Genomic DNA, 12,801 nt, shown 5'->3' on the forward strand with positions numbered 1-12,801 from the left:
AGGCTGTCATTCCCAAACTAGAGGGGACATATGATAGATATTTAAGTGCTTATTGAGTGGTGAAATTTGGCATGGTTTTTTGCACATTAAAAATCTTACATGTTAGTTATAAGAGAGGAAAGGAAAAAATACATGATTCCTATTTAATTTTTATTGTTACCATACTACTCAAAGCCCCATATTTTGGGTAAAAATAGAGATTAAAGTCCTTTTAGAGGGAAACAACCAGGATAATTTTTATATGAATGGCATTTAAATATTGGAGAAAAGAGACTTAAGGAATAGAGATTAACTGTTGTCAAGATAAACAGCCTTTAGAGTCACCCAACTATAGCTGACACAGTATCTCTCAGACTGCTGCTGCTGCTGCTGCTAAGTCGCTTCAGTCGTGTCCGACTCTGTGCGACCACATAGACGGCAGCCCACCAGGCTCCTCTGTCCCTGGGATTCTCCAGACAAGAACACTGGAGTGGGTTACCATTTCCTTCTCCAGCGCGTGCATGCAGGCTAAGGCGCTTCAGTCATGTTTGACTCTGTGTGACCCCATGGACAGCAGCCCACCAGGCTCCTCTGTCCACAGGATTCTCTAGGCAAGAGTACTGCAGTGGGTTGCCATTTCCTTAAAATCCTGGGGCAAATGGGATGATGTGAACTATAACAATCTACAACGTAGTAATATTACATCTTGGCCATTGACCGAATACTAACCCTTTTTGTTTTTAGTATATAAAATATGCTGAAAACATTCCTCTTAAGCACATTTCAGTTAATGTAATTAAACAGAAGGCAGCAATTTCCTTCTAGAAGAATTAGATTTAGCTATGAAAAATTTGCCATGTATTTGTTAAATTAATTTATGGAATACTTTTGGGTCAGTGTAGACCACAGTGTATTTTTTAATTTAAAGCCTGTGCTAAACATGAGTAAAATGTGCTTAAACCATAACCATATTCGTAGTTCTTTAAAAAAGGAATATTACCATTTTTATCCCAACAGTATATAAATATATCACTTGCTTTTCTCCCAGTTAAAGGTAAATTTTAAAAATCCACTGTGAAATATGCATCCTGACTAAGCACAAGATGCACAAATATTCATTTTAATCAAATTTCAGCTGAGAAGTGAACATTTTTACTTTGAAATATGAAGATCTGATATATAGAAGTGAATTTTTTGATTGAAACACATTGCAGATGTGTCTTGTTTTTCTTGTAAATTTGTTTAAAGAAAGAAATTAACCATTGTTTTCAAATATTATAATAGTTTTATCTGCAACAAGTGTAGAAATAGACTAGTTAAATACATAAGCATTTCAGGAAAATTTTCATCTGAGTATAACTGTTACAGCTTTCCAAGCTACAGAAAACCATCACAGTTTTTATATAGGAAGATTTTAGCTGGAGATGTACTTACAGAAATTAACTTACCTCTTTTGAAGGTTATTAAAGAACAGATGAGTAGTGGAAATAGAAACACTTTTAGGTTTCTTATAACCTCAGACTGCAGAGTCTGTGTTCCAAATCACAAATTCTGAATCTCTCTTTTCTCATTTATAAAATCATAGATAATTTGGGTTCTGTGTTGAGTTTTTTTCTTTTACACTTAGGTAGTATCTAGCCATTTATTCAGAATCTCATAAACAATGGACATGAAAGAGCCTCAAATTCTTAACTGTTTCTTAATGAAATAGAACAGGGTATAACTACAGTGGAATAATTGTGCCAGAAATCTATTTTCTATTTTTATATTATCTTTGGAAAACTTTTTCTCCTATTTGTTGAGGAAAAAGCCAGCAAAAAATAAAAAATGCCTAATGGGGAGTATTCTGGGCTCCATGATTTAGTTAAGAGTCTGGATCTTTCTGTTTTGAATATTTGGAAGAAGGAAATGTTCTTGGGTCCAATTTAAAAATGGATTTTTAAAGTAGCTTTGTTGGTATTCATGCATCCTATGGTTACTGTCTTCATGCAAGGTAGTTTTTCTTAAAATACATATACAGTAAATTTCTAGTTTTCAGTTGAGAAAATATTTAAAATCCATCACAAAGTATGTGTAGTTGACATGAATAACTTTATTCAGCCATTTCTGTGGGCTAAAATGTTAATGAAATATTTCAGAGATAGAAAACTTTGTAGACTTGGAACTTAGTTTACTTAATGAACTTTTATTAGAGCCTAATTTAGAATTCTTTGGTCATTCCTGAGAGCAGTTCAATATGGCAACCCTATATTCTAAGATGGGTCTTTCAGGACCCATCTTGTACCCTTGAAGGAAATACTTAGATTACCTTAGAATTAATTTCTTGAGTATTGATGAGTCACAATAGTGACTAATGTACAGATATCTTATACTCCTTTTCCAAAGTGGTGTGTTGAAAAAATAAAACAAATTTTGAACTGCTCTCTTCCATAAATCTTTAAAATATAAGTGATGTTCATGCTTTGTTTGAAGTCCTAATCAGAGGTTAGTATGTTTATTGCCATGTTGAAAAACATTTTTAATCTTGTTGCTCCATAATTCTGATTAGTATTTTATTAAAACAGAATTAGACTCTGTGTCCTTAAAATTAAAGACAGTTCCTTCCTGGTGGGAATGTAAAACATGCAACTGCTTTGGAAAGGTTTGCCAGTTTCTTAAGAATTAAATGTAGAATTACCATCTGATCTAGCATTTGTGCTCTTTCATATATACTCAAGAGAGTTAAAAACATACATCTACACAAAAACTTTTACATAAATGTCCATAGCAGTGTTACTCATAGTAACCTCAAAGTGGAAACAACTCACGTTTCCATCAACTGATAAATGTATAAATAAAATGTGGTATATCTGTGCAATGAAATTATTATTTGGCAATTTAAAAAATGAAATTTGAAAACATGCTGAGTGAAAGGAGCTAGTCATAAAAGGCCATAAATAATATGATTGCATTTGTATGAAATATTCAAAATAGGCAAGTTCATAGAGACATAGATTAGTGATTATCAGGGCCTGGGGGTGTAGAAAACATAGAGTAACTGCTAATGGGTATAGGGTTTCTTGGGGGTGATTAAAATGTACTGAAATTAGTTTGTGATGATGGTTGCATAACCCTGTGAATACTCTTAAAAACCTCTGACTAGTGTTCATTAAAAGGATAAGTTTTATAGTTTGTGGATTATATCTCAAGAAGATTGTATCAAATTAAGCAAATTTATATATGAGATGAAATAGCTCTTGTTATTTGCTGTATTGTTGTATATGCTGTATTTTATTTTTTAAATTAAAAATCCCCAATTAAATTCTCTCTTGCTTTAGAGAAACAACTCCTTTCCTGATGAGAATAACATTGCAAGACTTCAGGAAGAACTCATTGCTGTGAAGCTGAGAGAAGCAGAAGCTGTTATGGGTTTGAAAGAGCTTAGACAGCAAGTCAGGGATCTGGAGGAACACTGGCAGGTATAGGAGTATATTTTGTGTGCTTTTTTAAAAAAACGTAAAACCTGAATATCCTTTTTGTGTAAATTTGAAGTAGTTAACGACCAACACTAGGGTTTGAGTTTAAAGTGAGAAAGACTGTTAGGTACAAAACTGAGAGCTTTTTTTCTCTTTGATTTTTAGAATTAAATAAAATGTGAAATAGAGGCCAAGTCATATTTTTGTTCTCTTATTATACCATTGTGATTTGTGTTAACTTTTTCTAAAGAACTAAGAGAAAATATTTTTTTATATTGTACTTATTTCTTCTGTTGTTAAATTCATTGGTCATTATGAAACATCAGAAGGGTGCATGGCATCAACATAAATTTATGAATTTGTAACTTCTTTTGAAAATGGTTTTATCACAAAATAAAATAGACATTTAGTTGGTTATATGACACAAATTTATTCACATATGAGGGAAACTACTGCTAAATAGCAAAAAAAAGAAAAATAGAATCTATAAGACAGAAGGGAGAAAGGAAAAAAAGTACATATTGTTTCAGAAAGTGATCTTGGTATGAATTCGGGTGGGGAATATATCTAGCAAAGTTCTTTACATTGCCATGGCTTTTTTTTTTTTTTAAAGAAATATCAGACAGCAATAAACTGGAAATTAATTAAAAACAAATGAAAGAATTTTTTGAGAACACTGTTCTTAATTTCTGCTGTTGTTTCCCTAATTCATGAATGCTTCCGTTTTCCCCTTTTCTTGGGATTTCATTAAAAAATAATGTAAAAATCTCTCAGGGAAAAATGAGGATAAAGATTATATTTTTTACAATAATTAATCTACAGAATAAAAAAATATTTGAACCATGTCTGAGTTTATATCCCAAATCTGCCACTTACTGGCTGGGGGACGTTTCTGGAGTTAATCACAATTTCCATTTTCTTTTCTGTACAGTGAAAATAAGAGCATTTAACTTTTAAGATTTTCTGGGATTAAATAAAATGACACATATAAAGTGGGTTATACAGTACTCGGCCTGAAATAAGTGCTCAGTTAATTTGGCTTTTATTTTAGTACTGGGAATATTTGTTGCAATATAATTTTTTTTTAAATTTTAGCGCCACTTAGCTCGTACTACTGGGAGATGGAAAGACCCACCTAAAAAAAATGCCATGATTGAGTTACAAGATGAACTGATGACCATCCGACTTAGAGAAGCTGAAACACAAGCAGAAATAAAAGAAATAAAACAGAGGATGATGGAAATGGAAACACAGGTATGATGAAAAAACCTAATAACTTTAAAAACTATTGTTAACCCATCAAAAGTTTATGCACAAATTGTATCATCCTTACAATAGAGCTAAAAAGTGGACATATGAAACTCTCTCATCTACAATTTTCTATCCCAAATGAAAAGGACTTAAACGTAATACTATACATATATATTTTTTGGCCATGCCATGTGGCATGCAGGATCTTAGTTCCCCAACCAGGGTTTGAACCTGTGCCCCCTGCACTGGAAGTGCAGGGGCAGTTTTGACCAGTGAACCACTAGGAAAGTCCCAAAACCCATATTCCTTGATGGCAGAGATTTAGTGTCTTCTTTAACTCTTTCAGCATAGTTGAAGCAAGTCATAAAACTCTATATGACTTTGTTTCCTTATTGCACAACCTGAAAGGGAATATTCATGTTGAGCAAAATTTCTTAACTAACATTTGGGGCCAGATAATTTTTTATTGTGAGACTGGCCTGTGCATTGTAGTACGTTTAGCAGCATCTCTGGCCTCTTTAACTACTACCACATCCCTCTACCCTCTATTCAGAAGCACCACACTCCCACCTCCCTATGATGGCCAAAAGCACCTCCACACAGATGTCAAATGTCCCCAGGGAGGCAAAATTGCCCCTGCTTGAGAACCACTGATACAGAATGTAATGTGAAGGATGCTTCCTAAAATTGTGTAATGTAGTGACTCTGAGCAGTCAGTTTCAAAGTTATACTTCTTTCTTCTCAAGTCCCCTGTTTCTCTAATAAATATTCTCTCAAATATTCTTGACTTAAAACCTACTAAATCCTTTTTATGAAACCCATTTGCATTATAAAAGTACATTTGGGATATTTGGTTTTTATGTGGTACATCTATTCTTTGTATCATTTGGTTTTCAAAGTACTTTTCAGTCAGTAGGGGGCATAGTTAACTCATGTATCATTCTATATACTTAAATATAAAATCATCATCCCAGCTTGAATGTGATAACATAGATATGTAAATCCTTTAGAATAAATATATCTTATTTTACATTGTTCACAGAGTTATTTTTTTGTGTTTTTCATTGTATTTAAAAATAACAGTAAGATTACGAAAAGTAGAAATCCAGCTTTATGATGAGAGGTTTTAGTTTTATGATCAGATTTTATCTCAGTATCTCAATACAGATATTAAATATGCAACCACAACTTTCTGCCAGTGTTCAGGACTTATTTCAGCGTGATTATAGGTAAATGAATCAAACTCAACAAATGTAGTTTTGGGAACTTAGGAATACAAAGCAGTGTGTAGCCATCAAAGATCTTATACTTGAGAAATCAGTCATGTGCAAACTATATTTAAATTCACTATATAAGATTAATGTTAACTAAATTTACTGTGGTAATCATTTCACAATATATGTAAATCAAGTTATGCGTACACCTTAGACTTATACAATGCTATATATTAATTATATCAATAAAACTGGAAGCACTGTATAATTCAGAAATTTGTAGTTAGAGAATTAAATACAAATTGCTATGGAGAATAGGACAGTACAATTAATTCCAACTAGGTGGTTGGAAAACCTAGAAGAAATTTGGAAAGGAGAAAACCTTCCTAAGGAATTTATATTTTGCACTACACTTGACTAATGGATATGGTTCCTAAATGTCAGTGCATGTACTGGTGATGATCCATGATGCTTTCTCATTGCAAAGTGAGAAAAATAAATAAAAATAGTGTGGTGTGTTGGTTATCTAAAGAGTATTGCATTAAACACCCATGTATCCAGCATCCAAATTAAGAAATAGGTCCTTGCTGATACATGTAGCTCTAGTTCCTTCATTTTAATGACGTTTAGAAAAGTGCGCCTGGTAAGTATAAGTTTATGGAGCCACTTTCCTCTTTGTACTGACATTTGCTATTACAGACAGTGCTGCCCTGAACATTCTTGCACGTTTCCTTGTGTATATCTCCAATAGGAGTTTCTTTAGTACAGGGGTTCTTATCTGTTTTGTGTGCCGTGCACCCCTTTGGGAACCTGAAACCTATGAACCTCTTTCCAAAATAATATTTTTTAATACATAAACTAAAATATATAGGGTTGCAAAGAAAACCAGTTGTATCGAGGTACAGTTATCAAAATACAAGTTTGTGATATAGAGTGCAGACACAGAAACATACACAACATATTCCCATTGCGGGAATCAGGTTTTTCATAATTCAGATTTTTTTGTACCTGAATTAGATTGTACTATAGTTTTCTTTTGCGGGGAGACTTTTATCTCCAAGGTTATAGTAAGCTTGATGAATGAGTTGGGTTGTATTTAACTTTTTCTATTCTCAGAAGTTTTTTGTAAGATTGGAATTACCTGTTACTTTCCTTTTCTTTTAACTTTTTTTTTTTGGCCATGGGGCAGTTGGGATCTCGGTTCCCCTACCAGGGAATGGAACCCCTGCCCCCTGCAGTGTAAGCAAAGACCACTGAACCACCAAAGAACCACCAAAGAAGTCCCTGGAATTCATCCCTTTAAACAGCCTTGTCTTTTTGTTTTGTGGGCATGTTTAAGCGATACATTTGAAATTCGAGTGTTTAGATGAAGTGGACAATTTCCTAGGGAAATACAGTTTGACTTGATGTGACTTTTGCTTGTTTTTTCCTTGAGCTTCTGGGACCTGTGAATTTGTGACTGCCATGAAATTTGGAAATTTCTTGGTCATTATTTCATCACATACTTATTCTCCCACGCTCTCTTCTTCAGGGATTCCAGTCATACTTACATTAAATTGTTGATGTTGTCCAGAAACTCTTGGTTATTCTTTGCCTTCCCATTATTTTTCCTCTTTGTATTTCAGTTTCTGTTGACTGACCTATTTCTCTGGATTTATCACTAACTTCATTGATTCTTTCCTCCACTTTGTGAGTTGTCTGATGAGCCGTTGAAAGCATTCTTTACGTCTGTTACTATGCTTTTTACTTCTAGTATTTCCTTTTAATTCTTACAGTTTTCATTTCTTTGCTGATATTACCTATCTGATGTTGCATATCTTTCACCTTTCACGTAGAGCCCTTAATTTATTCCCTGTCAGAAAACTTCAATATCTGTGTCATATAAGAGGCTGGTTCTGTTGATTGCTTTATCTCTTGGAAGTGTTTTGTTTTTTACCTTTTCCTATGCTTTGTAATTTTTTTTTTTTAAACTAGATGTGCATCTTGTGTAGGAGAGTAGACTAAAGTAAATGGTTTGTATGCCTGGAAATGGGTACATCTTTCCTTCTACTAGGCCTTTAATGTGGGGGGTTTGAGTTAATACAGTCAGGAGTTGGGCAGGTTTGAGGTTTGTTGTTTCTGTGGTTACCCTCATTGCACCACAGGCTTCAAATTCCACTAGCAATGTCTTATTTTTAGGTTAAGGGCTGGTTTGCCAGAGGGTTTTCTCACTATCTTTAGGTCTTCCCTTTGCACAGCACTTGAGGAGTTGTCAGTCCCCAGCAGTGTCCCACTGTTACTTTTGTTCCACAAGAAACTGGAAGAGCAGAGAACACTTCTGCCGTGTTGTTCTGAGAAAGCCAGAGTCTTTGGCTGCATTAGTGTGTTCCTGGATCTGGGGCATTTGGCCTCATTAGTGCTCCTGTCCTGTGTGTGTTAGGCTCTCAGTCATGTCTGACTCTTTGCGACCCCATGGACTGTAGCCTACCAGGCTCCTCTGTCCATGGAATTCTTTAGGCAAGAATACTGGAGTGGGTTGTCATGCCCTTCTCCAGGGGATCGTCCCAATCCAGGGATTGAACCCAGGTCTCCTACATTGCAGGCGGATTCTTTACCATCTGGACCATCGGAGACCCTATTCCCAAGCTATAGTCCAGCTCCTTCCCCAGATGCACTTGTTTTCCCAGTGCCCAAGGGACAGCAGTGTTTGTTGTCCTGCTCCAAGCAAATTAAACCTTTGGTTCCCTAGAGGAGATAAGCAAGGATTAGTGCCCTTTTCCCCTCCTTGAGGCCTGTACCATGGAGATCTCTTTCTCAAGACTCTCATCCGTCTTTTTGGTCTGTTCCTGTTGAAGAAAAATGTACAAGAGTTTGTGAACTCTTTTGTCCCCACAGGCTCCATGCTTTCTATCCAGCCCATATTTATGCTCCACCAATTTGATGTTTATTCTAGCTGAATTATTCTTAACAACTTCTAGCAGCATCTGCTGTGTCCCTTCTAAGATTTGGGGCTGGTTAGTTGTCCTGTGACCTCTTGGTTTGTTCAACAGTAGTCATGAACTTAGAGTTTGACCGCCCTTTTTTTTTTTTTTTAATTGAAAACCAGTGTTCTTTCTGACTCTCTACATCCTCAATCAGAAATCAAAAGTCTTTATTATGTATTTGAAATTATTTTATTTTATACTCTATCTCTCCCTTTTTTCTGTTTTTTCCTCCTTTCTTGCTTTTTATTGGATTTGTTTTTCTTTTTCCTTCTGTTCAGTTCAGTCACTCAGTCATGTCCAACTCTTTGCGGCCCTGTAGATTGCAGAATGCCCAGGCTTCCCTGTCCATCACCAACTCCCAGAGCTTACTCAAACTTATGTCCGTCGAATTGATGATGCAGTCCAACCACCTTATCCTCTGTCGTCCCCTTCTCTTCTTGCCTTCAGTCTTTCCCATCATCAGGGTCTTTTCCAGTGAGACAGTTCTTTGCATCAGGTGGCCGAAGTATTGGAGTTTCAGCTTTAACGTCAGTCCTTCCAATGAATATTCAGGACTGATTTCCTTTAGGATTGACTGGTTGGATTTCCTTGCAGTCCAAGGAACTCTCAAGAGTTCTCCAACACCACAATTCAAAAGCATCAGTTCTTCAGTGTTCAGCTTTCTTAATGGTTCAACTCTCACATCCATACATGACTACTGGAAAAACCATAGACGGACCTTTGTTAGCAAAGTGTCTCTCTTTTTAATATGCTGTCTAGGTTTGTCATGGCTTTTCTTCCAAAGAGCAAGCGTCTTTTAATTTCGTGACTTCAGTCACCATCTGCAGTGATTTTGGAACCCCCAAAAATAAAGTCTCTTACTGTTTCCATTGTTTCCACATCTATTTGCCATGCGTGATGGGACCGGATGCCATGATCTTCGTTTTCTGAATGTTGAATTTTAAGCCAGTGTTTTCACTCTCCTCTTTCACTTTCATCAAGAGGCTCTTGAGTTCCTCTTCGCTTTCTGCCATAAGGGTGGTGTCATCTGCGTATTGGTTATTGATATTTCTCCTGGCAGTCTTGATTCCAGCTTGTGCTTCACCCAGCCCAGCATTTCACATGAGATACTCTACATGTAAGTTAAATAATCAGGGTGACAATATACAGCCTTGACGTACTCCTTTCCCGATTTGGAACCAATCTGTTGTTCAGTGTCCAGTTCTAACTGTTGTTTCTTGACCTGCATACAGATTTCTCAGGAGGCAGGTAAAATGGTCTGGTATTCCCATATTAATTTGACTTTTATAATTCCTTTTCTTTTCTACTGTTGTTACCTGAAAAAAAAAAGAAAAATGCTTCCCTGATGGAACAAAGTATAACGTTAGTAATTATCTCTGTTTTTTTCCAAACTCTGTTAGGTCCTTAGAAGAACTCCCATGTGCTCTTTCATCTTCTAGTCTTACATCTTACTATTTTTGTACCTCCAAATTCCTGTTATTTTTTTACCTCCAAATTCCTGGACATTATTGTCTTATGGAGTCAGTATTCCTGTGGTTTTGTCTGAAAAGTGAAAGTGAAAGTCGCCCAGTCGTGTCCGACTTTTTGTGACCCCGTGGACCGTATAGTCCTTGGGTTCTACAGGCCAGAATACCGGAGTGGGTAGCCTTTCCCTTCTCCAGGGGATCTTCCCTACCTGGGGATCGAAACTAGGTCTCCTGCATTGCAGGCAGATTTTTTTTACCAGCTGAGCCACAAGGGAAGCCCGTGGTTTTGTCTACCTGCATGCTATATTTTTTGCTCTGTATTCTTTCTTTTATTTAACAGCTTCCTCCCAGTTTCAATCATGAGTTGTAAACTCTCTCACTTTCTTAAAATAAATGTACTTTTCTCTCCTCTGTGATAGTTAGCTGAGTATACTTTTATAGGATGAATTTTTTTTTTTAAGCACTACCAATTTTTCCAGTTGAGATGTCTGCTGGATATTTCACTTTCCACCTTCACAGATACTGTTTTTCCCTTGATTTGCCTCTGTTTTACTTTAGCATTCTATAAGTTTTGATATAATGTATTTTGATAAGGATTTATTTATATTTATCCCAAATAGTATTTGGGACTGATTGTGCTTCCAACAGTGTAGATGTGTATGTGATTTTTGTTGTAAAGATTCTCAACTATTATTACCTTCTTAAGCCATCATAGCTCACTTTTTTTGAGGGGGGTGGGTAACACCTGTAAAGTGTTTTATACCTCTTTATTCTCTTTTCTGTCTCTTGACATCTTCTGGGACACTAATTTTTTCTTCATTGTGTCTAGTTCTTAGTTGCTTAGTTTTATCTGACTTTTTCTGACCCCATGGACTGTAGCCTGCCAGGCTTCTCTGCCCACGGGGATACTCCAGGCAAGAATACTGGAGAGGGTTACCATGCCCTCTTCCAGGGGATCTTCCCAACCTAGGGATTGAACTCAGGTCTCCCACATTGCAGGCAAATTCTTTACTGTCTGAAACACCAGGGAAGCTCAAGAATACTGGAGTGGGTAGCCTATCCCTTCCCCAGGGGATCTTCATGACCCAGGAGTCAAACCAGGGTCTCCTGCATTGCAGGTGGATTCTTTACCAGCTGAGCTACCAGGGAAGTCCAACTCATTGCGACCCCAGGGGCTGCAGCCTACCAGGCTTCTCAGTCCACAGAATTCTCCAGGCAAGAATACTGGAGTGGGTTCCCATGCTCTTCTCCAGGGGATCGTCCCCACCTGGGGATTGAACCCGAGTCTCCTGCATTGCAGACAGCTTCTTTACTGACGTAGCCACCAGAGAAGCCCTCATTGTGTTTAATCTCCTGTTTAACCCTTTAATTGAATTTATTATCAGTATCTGTTAATTTTGGAAATTATGTTTGGTTATCTTTCAAATTTGCTGATATTTTGACAGTGACTAATTCTTTGTTTATGCTTCTTTTTATGTTTAATATGTAAATATGTAAACTATTTTGTATAAAATCCTTATGTGATTATTATCTAGAGTTCTTAAGGATCTAGTGTATTTTTTGTCTGCCATTTCTCAACTCATAGTCAATTCTTGGGTTTTAATTATTTGTGTTAGTGTTTCGTAATTTTGGAGCATGGAATGGTATTAGGGGTGCAGGGAGAAGTTTTGGAGTGTATGTTAAAGGTGTGTCCCTCTGAAGTATAGTTGTTTGTTTTAATGGTAAGAGATAAGGCACTAAAAAGAGGTTGTGGAACATTTTGAATATGGTTAACAAGTTCACTCTTAACTTTGTAGAAAGTGTTCATTGATTGAAAGTGAGAAAGAAGAGAGTAGAAGATGGTCATAGGAAGGAGGCATTTCTTCTGTTGGTCGGGAAGATGAATAGTGAAAATGAAGAAACCTGGGAGTGGTAGAAAGTATATGAGCTTAAATCTATCAGGTGATACAGATTTTAAAATGAAAACTGGAGGCAGGGTCATTTTCATAAAATGAGATAGAATAGGTTTAGTAATAATAATAACTGAGTATTTGTTAAATGTCTTCTATTTCAGGCATTAGGAGAGAACTACTTTCATAAACTTTTCTCGTGTAATTCTCACAACACAGCCTTAAAAGTCAAGCAGTAATATCTACACTCCTATCAGTGTACTAAAACTTGATGGAATTAGATAACTTCACCAAGGTTAAAGAACTGTTAAATGAGGAGCCAGATTTTGCCTGTGTTTGGTTATGAAAATGCTTACTGTTTCTTTCAGGCCCCTAATGGAATAATCTAGGATTGAGAGAATTCAAGCTGAGTCAAGCCTGAATATGAAAACTACCTCATGTCAGTGAATTTACAATCTATAATGTTAAGGCCCTAATGTATAGCAAAGGGAACTATATTCAATATCCTATAATAAACCGTAATGGAGAAGTATTTAAAACAGGGGGGGAAATATATATATATAAACTGAATCACTTTACTGTAT

At 36.1% G+C, this 12,801-nt stretch overlaps 1 protein-coding gene across 8 annotated transcripts in view; it reads left to right on the top strand.

The window, feature by feature from the left end:
* The window catches only part of EVI5 (ecotropic viral integration site 5), a 227,002-nt gene that overhangs the window by 138,682 nt on the left and 75,519 nt on the right, over window positions 1-12,801 (top strand). For all 8 annotated transcript variants that reach the window (XM_043460636.1, XM_043460635.1, XM_043460632.1 and 5 more), the window contains 2 exons: window positions 3,297-3,437; window positions 4,530-4,688. In XM_043460636.1, the coding sequence (XP_043316571.1) occupies window positions 3,297-3,437; window positions 4,530-4,688 (300 nt within the window). The remainder of the gene's footprint in view (window positions 1-3,296; window positions 3,438-4,529; window positions 4,689-12,801) is intronic.

Source organism: Cervus canadensis, chromosome 2, assembly GCF_019320065.1.
Source record: "Cervus canadensis isolate Bull #8, Minnesota chromosome 2, ASM1932006v1, whole genome shotgun sequence".
NCBI classification, from domain to species: Eukaryota; Metazoa; Chordata; class Mammalia; order Artiodactyla; family Cervidae; genus Cervus; species Cervus canadensis.